Consider the following 11,293-nt stretch of genomic DNA (forward strand, 5'->3'; position numbering starts at 1 on the left):
AACTAAAAGTAGGAGAGCTTGGGTAAAAAGCCTATATCCCTCTCTAGATAGTACACAAGGAATGCCGCCTGTTCACATGAAATAAAGAATAAATAAAAAATAAATAAAGAATAAAAAAAAAAAATGAAGGGGTGAGAAAAAACAATGAGCATCCTAACAACATTTGCCTCCAAGGTTGCCTGCCCCACTGCCTTGATGATCTATAGTCACGCCCTGGGAGCCGGCCTGTTCGGATTTGGTCGTGTCCATAACCTTCTTTATATCGGAGGCTAGGGTGTAGAAGGCCTTTTCGACATTGATGTTATTTTTCGCTGAAACTTCCAGGAACGGGATTCCCAGTTCGTCGGCCAGTTTCTGGCCCTGCTCCGTTGTCACGGCTCTCTTCTCTTCCCAATCACACTTGTTGCCGATAAGCATTTTATGTACGCCTTCGCTTGCATGTTGTTCAACGTTCGAGAACCATGTCCGGATGTCTTTTTTTTTTTAAAAAAAAAAAAAAAGAAAAGAAATAGAAGGTTAGCTCGCTGACAGCTTGTTTGACCAGAAACAATCGTCTAAGAAATGTAATAAATGCAAATAGTAGAAAAGAAAACAACCAAACTCACTGTTGAAAGACCGCTCATCGGTCACATCGTAAACAAGCAGTATCCCCATGGCACCCCGGTAATATGCGGTGGTGATCGTCCTGAATCTTTCCTGGCCGGCTGTATCCCATATCTGTAGCTTTACACGTTTCCCGTCTAGTTCTATCGTCCGGATTTTGAAGTCGATCCCGATTGTCGTAATGAAAGATGGGGTGAATGAATCCTCACTGAACCGCAGCAGGCAACATGATTTCCCCACACCCGAATCGCCGATGAGTAGCAGTTTGATCTGATTCAGAACGACAACAGTTAACATAGGGCAAAAATAAATCAATGAATAAATAAATAAATAAATAAATATAAATAAATATAAATATAAATATAAATAAACATAAGAAGCAAATCAGCAGAGAGGAAAGAATTTCCTCCCCCAATTCCCCACCAAGAGGTTTACGAAATTCTCGAGAACGTACCAAAAAATCGTAATTTCGTGTGCCAGCCATAGTTAGTGATGGAAGAAGGGGAGAGAAGGGAGAGAAGGGGAGAGAGGGAGGAGGGCTGTCGTCGGAAGAATCAAAACGTGTCGCCTTTTAGAAAAAAAGCGTTAAGAGGATGGCTGGAAGGACCAAACCCTCTCAGCAGCTGTGGACACTGATGTGGCTTGCGGGTCAAAACCTGTCTTTAGCTTTAGCTCCAGGAACAGGGAGGCGAAGGACAGCGAGTAACGGTGGAAGGCAGCCTATGGGCAGCAAGGATGGCAGCGGAGGAGATGCTCGTGGAGAAGGCAGAGCGGGCAGCAGCAGGGACGAGCAGACGCTGTCGGTAGGGAGGGCGTCAAGTGCGAAGGGGACGATGGTGTTGATGGTGTTGATGGGTGAGGATGGTGGAGGATGACGACGGTGATGATGAGGATGACGATGGTGAGGATGATATCTGGAGGTGGCCATGGCTGCTTGATACAGGCGGACCAGATGGGGCCAAGACCGCCAGCCGTGGTTGGGCGTTGCAAAGGCGGAGAGCCGGCGGTGGCAGTATTCTGCACTGTTTGTCTGTGTCCCAACACTCACAACACACAACTCACTCACCACACTCACCACACTCACTGCGGTTTCAGCTTGTTCAAGCCAGCAAGCTCAGGGCTAGCTATGAACGAGCACTGGCAACGAGGCTGGGTCCCATGGATTGCTTCTGCGCTGGTCGTTGAATCTCTGCGATCGGTCTCTATGGAGATACGGCGTTGGGATCTCACATGTGAAGAATGCACACCATCTTGAAATCATTGATGTCACTACCCTCTACTCTGCCGGTGAAGCCGATCTATAAGGGTGATGTACAGCTATATATGGAGATAGGCCACGGTGGATGCACGCCGTGGAGCGGTTACCAAATGATAAATGACTTGCAAAACCTACTGTATACGCTGACACTTATCCCTGGAACTATTATTAGGGTTATATATTGTTATTCTCATCTCTCAGGGATTGCAACAACCACAAAACTGGTAGTTGGTTGGTAAAACATCCCAACGGCCAATCCACTCTATGTGATTGGCTTGTTGAGACCAGGCACAAACAATCTTCCAGTCTGCCATCCTCATTCTCCCCTTGCTCCCTATTATCCCATCCTTCGTGTGCAGGAAACGTCACTCTGAGATCACACGGAACAGATACGTTTTGCTCAACGGGCTCGATCTGGCAAACAAGCGCTCCCAACTTCTCACCATGGGGACCTCTGGGACCCTCTGGAACTGTGTGCCATTAAGGAGCGAGTCAATGTGTAACTAACGATTCACCTTAAACAGCTATTAAAAAAAAAAAGAGGCTAGGTAGGGGATCTCCCATGGCCGGGTACCTGCTAACTACCTCCATTTCCCATACCACGTCAAATGAGTGACCGTGACCGGGTCATCTTGCATCTTGCATCAGCAACGCACACCTCCACAACCGCCATCCGCAACAAGAAATCATGGACACAGAGTGCCCCCAAATCACAGCCTCTCCCCCAGATATTTTATATATATATGCACGGTTGGATCGATCGGCCGTGCCACTGCAGACGGGATTGCGATTACAATATGCCCTATGCCCACCCACCCGGGCTGGGATCCGGGACAGTGGCTCATTCAGCAGCTTGCAGATGAAACTATGCGTGTTTCTGGAACCACTTTACTCTGTACGCCTAAAGCCACGGTGCACACACGTTGTCCCAGGGCAGAATACAATGTACTGTGCATGGATGTACTGTACATACAGTTAATTACATGACCATGCGCAATGCCAATACCCAGCGTCCACGCGCGCTGCAAAGATTTAAGAGCTACAGTCACAGTCAGTCACAGTCAGTCACAGTCACACCTACGAGAACCGGATCGCCACTCGACGGGATCAGGGGGTGGAGAGAGAGAGAGAGAGCGTGACCAAAGGCTACACCTTCTGCACCAAGCTGCGATTGATGCGCGCGCGGCAAAAACCATCGAGTCCTCTCTGTATCTCCTCCCGGATTTCACACCTTATATGCCTTGAACGCCCAACCGCGATGGCCTCGAATCATGGGTCGGGCGAGCAGGGGCGGTGGAAGAGACCAGAATGTGTACCCACTTTTTCCCGGGGGAGGGGGGTTCACTATGGTACAAATGTCCGGGACTGGACATGGCCCTGCCTGCTCTGTCCATATGCTTGTCCTGTGCCTGTGCTTGTGTTTCAAGCGTCAATCGTCAAGCGTCCCTTGCCGGGATGGAAACATTCCCCGACAAAAAAGCAATTATTCACATACACACACGCAGTATATACATACGCCCCACCGCGGGCACCCACGAGTCCGGTCCGATCCGGTGCGGCGCAGGAGACAAACTACGATCATCCCCAGTGGAAACCAGGTGTAACTTCCACTTCCCGGGCACCAACCGGTTTTTCCTTCTTCTAGCTCTACCAGGGGGGGAACTCGCGGCGGGAATCCTCACACTCTGGCCCCGCCCTGCGCTGCCCTGCCCGAACCACACACAGACGACAATTAGAGTGGGTTGGATGGATATTTATTTATTGCCATCCTCCTCCCTCTCTCATTCCGGGTGGCAGCGCTTGGCTTGGAACGTGCAGCGTGCAGCGTGCAGCAGGCGTTGCAAGTGTGGAAAAAACTGTTCCGGCGCGCGCCCTTCTTTCTCCATCCCGGACCCCCCTGTCCTGATCCGCGGTTTATTTTTATTTGTTTTTTTATTTGGTTTTTCTTTTTTCTTTTTTCTTTTCCCACCTGTGATGTATGATGATGCGGGGGAAGAGTTTGGTTTGGTTTGGTTTGACCAGGGTTCAGAGTAACTTGCACGACGATCTCCAGGGGCGGCGGGCCGGCGATGCATGCATTGGAGGTTGTATGTGCATGCGTAGTTCGAGAGGAAGTAGCTGCGCCGGTACATATGTACATATACATATACATATACATAGCTCATGTATAGAAAATTCTAGGGTGTCTTTTTTTTTTCTCTCTCTCTCTCTCGTTTTATCTCTCTCTTGCGCTTTTTTCATCTTTTCATCTTTTTTTAATCTCTTTTTTTTTTCTTTTTTTTTGGATCCCGTTTGTGAGAAGTTGATGAGATAAGTGAGGCGATACAGTATCTACACATCTACGCTCACTCAGTTCTGTCACGATAAAAACGTCACTTCCAATCCCAATCTTTCAATCATCTATCCAGTTACTTCATCCTCCATCCCCCATCATCCTCCTTAGGAAACTTCAGGTCCAACGGAGCTGCCCGATCGGGTCTAGCGCACTGGACTAGTTTTAGCGGATCTTCTCTGGACGAGGGCGACCGCTGATTGGCCCCTCCGACACAGGACCGTCGTTTTACTTTTTTTTTTTTTTTTTTTTTTTTTTGCTATTTTTGCCATTTTCCATTTTCCATCCTACCTTCTCCGGGTGTTTTTTTACGTTCTCCATATTTTCCTGACACACCCCCCCTTTTTCTCCAATCCCGGCTCTCAGCTCGGCTACCAAGACCCGGTAAAGGCAAGCGACGGAGGGAAAAGGGGGGGGGAACGTGATGATCACATGATTAACCGGAGTGGCCGAGATAAAGCGCATCTCCCCCGTCGTTCCCCCGTATTCTTGTTCGTAGGAGGAAGTAATTAAAAAAGCGTAAAAGAGGAAGCGAAAAGCGAAGAACAATGTAGTGTCCTGCCCAGACAAGAAAAAAGAAGAGAGAAGAGCGCAACCTGCTTGGCGCTTATTTTGCTGTCATTTTCCTTCGCTCCCACATCCAACAAACCAACACACCCCCCCTGTATGCAAGTCATGGCAGGAGGTAGAGTAGCAGCCGTAGCAGCAGGCGTTTCTCGGCGAGTCATCACCACCACCACCACCAATCATCATCATCGTCATCATGATCACCATGATCATCAGGCGTCGCGTGGGCACAAATGTTGGGGGGGGCGACCTTTTCTTTTTTTCTCCATACATATCATATTCTAATCTCATTCTCACTTACCCCCGCTTGCCACAGGCCCGGATCCACCGTTCCCACCGTGCTAAAAGGGAGGGTGAGTGAGTGGAGCCTTGGCTGTTGGATCATCCCATAGATGGTTGGATCATGGGATTGTTGGAAATGATTGCCAATAATATCAAAGAGTTAACTGGAATTTTGCCGGGAATAACCAGGGAAAAACGGCCTCTTGGATGGGGACCCCGAGTTCTTGGTTTTTTTTTTTTTTCTTGTAACGATGGGAATGGGAGAATTTAACTTGGTTTTTATTCAACTAACTCACTCACTAGAGTTGATTCGTTCGTTTAACGAACCCGTTTCGCTAACTGTGTATCTTTTTTGGGGGGGAGGAAGAGAAGGAGAGCCAACTGGGGCAACTCCAGCTGCCAAACCTGCCAAACCTGCCAGAACATGGACGGAGCCTTGGCAGCCGAGGATATCTCAGGTTCAATCTTTATCGTGGAGTGGAGTGGAGTGGAGTGGGTCCCTTTGGGCCCCCGGTAGGACCACTGGTCCGGGTCTCGTATTCTGGTCTCTCGCGCTGTATTTTTCCAGATTCGAGGGACGAGGAAGGGGAAAGCGAAGGGTAAGGTTTGGAATGCTGGGACCCGGCTAGCCAACCTTCACGGCTACCATGGCTGCGATGGCGAGTTACCGGCGATCCGTGGTTCGATCGGGGAGACAAGAGAATGCACACGAAGAGATGCACGAGATACATCCAAGATACATCCACGATACATGGACAGATACACACACGTTACAATACATCCCCGCGCTGCTGATGCTGATACGAGCTTGGCTCCGGCCCCAAGGCAGCTGCTCCCCAGTCCCTTCCCTGTCCTCCTTCCACTGCGCCTGCCCAGATTGGCCCCCGCTCCGCTGCGGTGCGGGGGGAGGAAGGAACGGACCAGGGTCGGGCTTGGCGGTTGCAACCGTGGGGCTTGGCGGGAGGATTCGGTATTACTGGGTATCTTTGGTATTCTACGGTATTGGATATAGGTATTGGATAGTCCACTACCTACTACTCCTACTACTACTCCTACTCCTACTACTCCTACTACTACTCCTCTCCTCCTACTCTCCTCTATCCTCTCCCTATATAACCGCCCCAGTCTCACTCCCCCTTGCCAGGGCCGTGTTCCCTGTCCTGTCCCTGTCCCTGCTGCTGTCACTTCTTCTGTCACTTCTTCCCCTTCTGCCGCTTCTTCATTTAAGCCTGGCGCTGCCCTGTTTCTCCCGCGCTCTTGTTCTTCTCTCTCCTGCTGCCCGTCCTCCCGCCTATTCCTCCTCCTCCTCCTCCATGCTTCGAGGATCCTCTCCCTCTCCCTTCCCAGCTTCGCTCCAATAGCACGTGGCCTGCTCCCCCCAAAAGGGCCCCCCAATTCGCCCACCATGAGCGTCTTCAAAAAGGTCCTCAACGTCCTCGCCCCGGACGCCCAAAAGGCCGCCGACGGCCGTGACCAATGGCCCAACCGCGCCTCCTTCGTGCTGGCAGCCATGGGCGGCGCTGTCGGCCTTGGAAACATCCTGCGATACCCCTCCGTGGTCTTCGAGAACAACGGCCTGCAGTGGTTCCTCCCCTACTTCATCTCCCTCATCTTCCTGGCCATCCCGCTGCTCATCCTTGAGATCTCCATCGGCCAGGCCGCCCGCGGTGGCGGCGTCATCGCCTTCAACACCATCAGCAAGCACGCCCGCGGCGTTGGCATCGGCACCATCCTCACCGGCTACATGGTGTGCACCTACTACGTCGCCATCCTCGCCTGGGTCATGATCTACTTCCGCCACGCCTTCTACACCCCGCAGGCCTGGGCCGGCAGGGGCCAGGAGTTCTACATGCAGGACGTCATCGCCAACATCGCCCCCGTTCCCGGCGAGTACTCTGACGACGGCAAGTCCGTCCTCAAGTACGCCAGCTACCCGGGCACCGGCCTCGTCGGCGAGACCGTCGGCTGGGCCGCCTTCGTCTGGTTCGTCGTCTACCTCTGCATGTTCAAGGGCGTCGGCCTCTCCGGCCGCGTCGTCTACGTCACTATGGGCCTGCCCATCGTGATGATCTTCGTCCTCCTCGGCCGCGGTGTCTCGCTCCCCAACGCCGTCGAGGGCATCAAGATGTACGTGGCCCACTGGGACAGCTGGAAGCTGTCCTCCGGGCAGATCTGGCAGGCCGCCGCTGGCCAGATCTTCTTCTCCACTGGCGTGGGCTTCGGTTACTTCACCGCCTTCGCCTCCTACAATCCCACCTTCGCCAATGCCGTCCAGGACTCCATCATCGTTGCCTGCTCCAACTCGGCCTACGAGGTCATCGGTGCCTTCGCCGTCTTCGGCATCGTCGGCTTCCTCGGCCTGAAGCCTGAAGCGGGTGACAAGCTCGGGACTTTCACCGTCGGCTTCCTGACCTACCCGCTGGCCGTCTCCGAGATGCCTGCGTCCGCCTTCTGGGGCGTCGTGTTCTTCTTCACCATCATGCTGGTCGGTCTCAGCTCGGCCTACGCCCTCGTCGAGTCCGTGGTCACCCTTATCTGCGACACCGACTGGGGCAAAAAGGTCCCACGTACCATCGTCTGCACGATCGTCATCACCATCTCCTTCCTCCTAACGCTCCTCTACTGCACTCGCTTCGGCTTCTACCTCCTCGACGCCGTCGACACCTGGCTCAACAACTTCTCGCTCCTCTTCATGGCCTTCTCCGAGTGCATCGCCGTCACCACCCTCTACCGCTACAAGGAAGTCGTCGGCCAAGTCGGCAGAATCCCCTTCCTCATCTACAACATCGGCTACGTCGTCGCCATTATTCTCGGCATTGGCGTCGGTCATGGCGCTACCCCCTGAATGGGGCAATCATGGGCTTTGGTCTGTTCATCGCCACCTCTGTTATTGCTCTGGTCCTGGCCAAGAACCCGGACACTCGCGCTCGGCGTTTCTGGGGAAACACCCCGCTGCTTGGGCGGTTCTAGTGGCTGGCATTCTACTCCGGAAGATTTTGAAAGAAAGAAAGCGTTTCCCCCGGCCCACCCTCATCCCGCCCATGGATCCATCATGCACACACCCCCACAAAAAAAAAAAAAAAATTAAAATTTTCTCACCCCTGTCGACACAATGGCCACCGAAATCTCAAAAGGGCTCCGCATCGGGCGAAAAAATGGGGGGAAACCTGGGGACATGGGCGCCGGGTGGTAAGACCATTTTCAGCCCCATTCTGGGCGCCCTATCCTGGGGCTTCGCCGACCGCTTGTGCTAAAAGAATGGTCCAAAAAGCTGGGAAAAAATTCGCTTTTTCTTTTTCGGAATTCTCATATGCGAACGTCGTTATGCTACTCGTTGTCATGGGTCTGGTCGTCCCGCGGCTCGCTGAGCGTCCTCCTCCCCGCCGACCGCCGGCGCAAGGTCGAGCATTTCGCCCCCCGGCGTCACCCTGCCCCCCGTCGAAATCCAGACCAGCGCTGTTGAGGAGACCGTCGAGGAAACGGAGCAGATGAAGGAGAAGCACTGACCTCTCTAGTGTGTGTGTGTGTGTGTGTGCGTGTGCGTGTGCGTGTTTATTGTTCTGCCCATCACACACACCCATGGTGCTTTTCACGTTTTTTACTTTGTTTATTTCATTCTCCCTCTTCTAAACATGTTTTGCACGTTGATTGATCCCCCCGTTCCGTCTGCCCTCTTCTTTAATTTAATTTCACTCATGACCAACCACACCCCATACCAGTATATAAAAGAACATTACATATATATATATATATATATATATATTTATGTTTATGTATATATAACTATATAAAAGAAAATTACGTATAGTAACTCCAGGACAAAAGTTATCCTTGCATACATACATACATACATAACATTCATGTATACATCTCTCTCACCCCGCTTCATTGTGAGATTCCATCGGATCGGAACCACCTACCTCCCACGCGGAGTGGGGAGCTTGTGGGTTGGTGGGTGGGGTGTTGATCCCTTTAGTTCTTTCTTTCTTTCATTCTACGCTACTACAGTTGCTGCTGCTGCTGGTACTATTGAATTGTATATCCAGTGCAACGCAAGAAGTTTGAAACTCTTGTAACTTCCAATCAATATACACTATTTCCAAAGTAATTTAACACATAAGTAGTTAGTCAGTCGTTAGTTATATTATCATGTGACACTCAAATCAGACTCATCTACTCATATAATATATTTTTCTATCATCTTTCTTTCCCACACATTTTCTTCAAAGCAATGAATTATGAATATGAAAATCTTTTCTATACCCTTTTTATATCATCTCCTTATAGGTGCTGGTGTTGTCATCCTACCGGTTCTATTTCTTCATCGCACTCATCTACTACTAATCTATGGCCCGAGGCAGGGAGAGAGAATTCCGCTGCGCAAGCCCTCACTCAAATGCAAATATCTTATCTTCACAGCATGTAATTGATTAGTCAGATCAGAATCGTCGGATCAGAGCTAGTTACAGTTGCAGGCAATAAAAGCAGTGTGAGTACTAAAATTACTTTGGGGCTGGTGTATGTTGTTGGTTCGAAGTCGCAAAGGTTTTCAAGCTTCTTTGCGTAGCACTGTCTGTCTATATATATATATATATATGTGTGTGTGTGTGTGTGTGTTGTGTTGTGTGTAGTTAAACTCCTTGTTCATTGTTCGTTATACCCCCTCTACCCCACAGCCCCGATTTGTCGACAGGGGGAAGGGAAGGGAGGGGAGGGGAGGGCAGGCCAGGGCTCGGTTAGGGTAGGTTAGGTTCGTTGTGTTCATCGTATACTGTATGGATTCATCTCGTATATTCATTTGTATTCCTTGTATGTATGTATAGCGTAGCCAATAAATAGTCAAGAGTCAAGAGTCTAGCTGGACATATCTATCTATCTAACTCCTACTCCTACTCCGTACTTCAGGTACTGTACATACTTTAGAAGGGTGAGTAGTTTATTGATCGATTTATTCAACGGCTGTCTCTGGATGCGCTGGATAACTGTAGTTGGCTGGTAGAGTTAAGCAAGTTACGTTAACTAACTAACTACCAAATTGACTACGGGTACGGGGGTTCGGAGGGGTATGTATGTATGTTGACTAACGGGGGCGTCCAGCGTCGGTAATCGGTAATTGGTAATCGACATCATCGGAATATTTCTTTCTTTTTTTCCTTTCTTTCCTTTTCTATGGCATTATATATACGATATGTATGATATGGTGCTATGGTATGTATGATGACGGTGATGGGTGATAGGAGTTATATAGATATTGATGCCTCACACGGGGTTGTTGGGGAGCGGGGCTTAGCGTGGAAGGACTGTTTGAGCGATATGATCTGTCTATGTCTATGTCTATATCTATGGGATCTGGGATCGGGTTGATGTAGATTGTTAGTTGATAGTTGACGTGCGGGGAAAACCTATGACGACTTTTTTTCGTTCTTTTTTTCTTTTTCGTTTTTCGGTCCCTACTTTGTTTTGAGTGTGGGGTAAGTCGTTCGTGAACAAGTGCAGAGTAGTTAAGTTAAAAGTAAGTTTAGTTTTTAAAGTTCAGTTGGTAAGTTGGTAAGTTGGTGAGTTTAACTAGTGGTTATATGAAGATGGATTTGCCTGTGTTCGAACACGTGTTCCTATGGTGTTCAGCCAAGGCCCCTGAATAACCCATACATGTTCCATATGATGAGCTATCTTCTTTGATCATATAAAAGAGGTAACTTTTCTGTAATATTACATACAATGACTGTATCAGCCCCTCTCTGAATATGTATTTAATAATTATCACCCCACTACTGTATTCTTCTTCCTCTGCTTTTGTATTGATTTCTATTCTTAACTATTCTTATTCTTATCCATCTACTTTGAAATTCTTGCATCTTCATATAAGTGAGAAAGACTGATAATGATCTCTGCTGCTGATACTGCTATTGAAGCAGCTGCTGCATGAAAGCAGCTACAGCATGATTTTATTATAGAGATGACAGCACAGAGAGAGAATACACTGAGAATCAGCAGACAAAGCAGATCAAAGAATACACAGATAGTGTATGCAGAAAAGCAGAATGAATGAATAGTAATATATAGATTTATTTTATTTCTATTTCTTCTTTATTTCTGTGTATGAAGAGAGATGAAATTTGATAGACTAACTTCTCACTGCTGCTCAATCTTCACTATCTGTACAATAAAAATAATATAATGAAAAGAAGTTTTCAGATAATCAGATTGTCTCTGAGCAGAAGACAATCTGATTCTTTAATAAGAGAGTTTTC

At 49.2% G+C, this 11,293-nt stretch overlaps 5 protein-coding genes across 5 annotated transcripts; 4 read left to right on the top strand and 1 right to left on the bottom strand.

Moving 5' to 3' along the window:
• Nucleotides 1-153: 153 nt before the first annotated feature.
• Nucleotides 154-1,470, bottom strand: HCBG_08335 (GTP-binding protein SAS1; the record flags this gene model as incomplete). Its single annotated transcript, XM_045435384.1, has 3 exons — nucleotides 154-473; nucleotides 606-873; nucleotides 1,058-1,470. 3 exons carry the CDS (start codon nucleotides 1,085-1,087, stop codon nucleotides 154-156), a joined length of 618 nt encoding a protein of 205 aa, XP_045283877.1.
• On the top strand, nucleotides 1,465-1,788 carry HCBG_08336 (uncharacterized protein; the record flags this gene model as incomplete). The annotated part of the gene is made up of 1 exon (XM_045435385.1): nucleotides 1,465-1,788. One exon carries the CDS (start codon nucleotides 1,465-1,467, stop codon nucleotides 1,786-1,788), a length of 324 nt encoding a protein of 107 aa, XP_045283876.1.
• A 761-nt stretch (nucleotides 1,789-2,549) lies between these two features.
• Nucleotides 2,550-3,106, top strand: HCBG_08337 (uncharacterized protein; the record flags this gene model as incomplete). The annotated part of the gene is made up of 2 exons (XM_045435386.1): nucleotides 2,550-2,773; nucleotides 2,872-3,106. 2 exons carry the CDS (start codon nucleotides 2,550-2,552, stop codon nucleotides 3,104-3,106), a joined length of 459 nt encoding a protein of 152 aa, XP_045283878.1.
• A 1,762-nt stretch (nucleotides 3,107-4,868) lies between these two features.
• Nucleotides 4,869-6,065, top strand: HCBG_08338 (uncharacterized protein; the record flags this gene model as incomplete). Its single annotated transcript, XM_045435387.1, has 3 exons — nucleotides 4,869-4,983; nucleotides 5,346-5,641; nucleotides 5,868-6,065. 3 exons carry the CDS (start codon nucleotides 4,869-4,871, stop codon nucleotides 6,063-6,065), a joined length of 609 nt encoding a protein of 202 aa, XP_045283879.1.
• A 382-nt stretch (nucleotides 6,066-6,447) lies between these two features.
• Nucleotides 6,448-7,887, top strand: HCBG_08339 (uncharacterized protein; the record flags this gene model as incomplete). Its single annotated transcript, XM_045435388.1, has 1 exon — nucleotides 6,448-7,887. One exon carries the CDS (start codon nucleotides 6,448-6,450, stop codon nucleotides 7,885-7,887), a length of 1,440 nt encoding a protein of 479 aa, XP_045283880.1.
• Nucleotides 7,888-11,293: the final 3,406 nt, after the last annotated feature.

The sequence above is a fragment of the Histoplasma capsulatum genome (assembly GCF_000150115.1).
Source record: "Histoplasma capsulatum G186AR genomic scaffold supercont2.15, whole genome shotgun sequence".
Taxonomy (NCBI): domain Eukaryota; kingdom Fungi; phylum Ascomycota; class Eurotiomycetes; order Onygenales; family Ajellomycetaceae; genus Histoplasma; species Histoplasma capsulatum.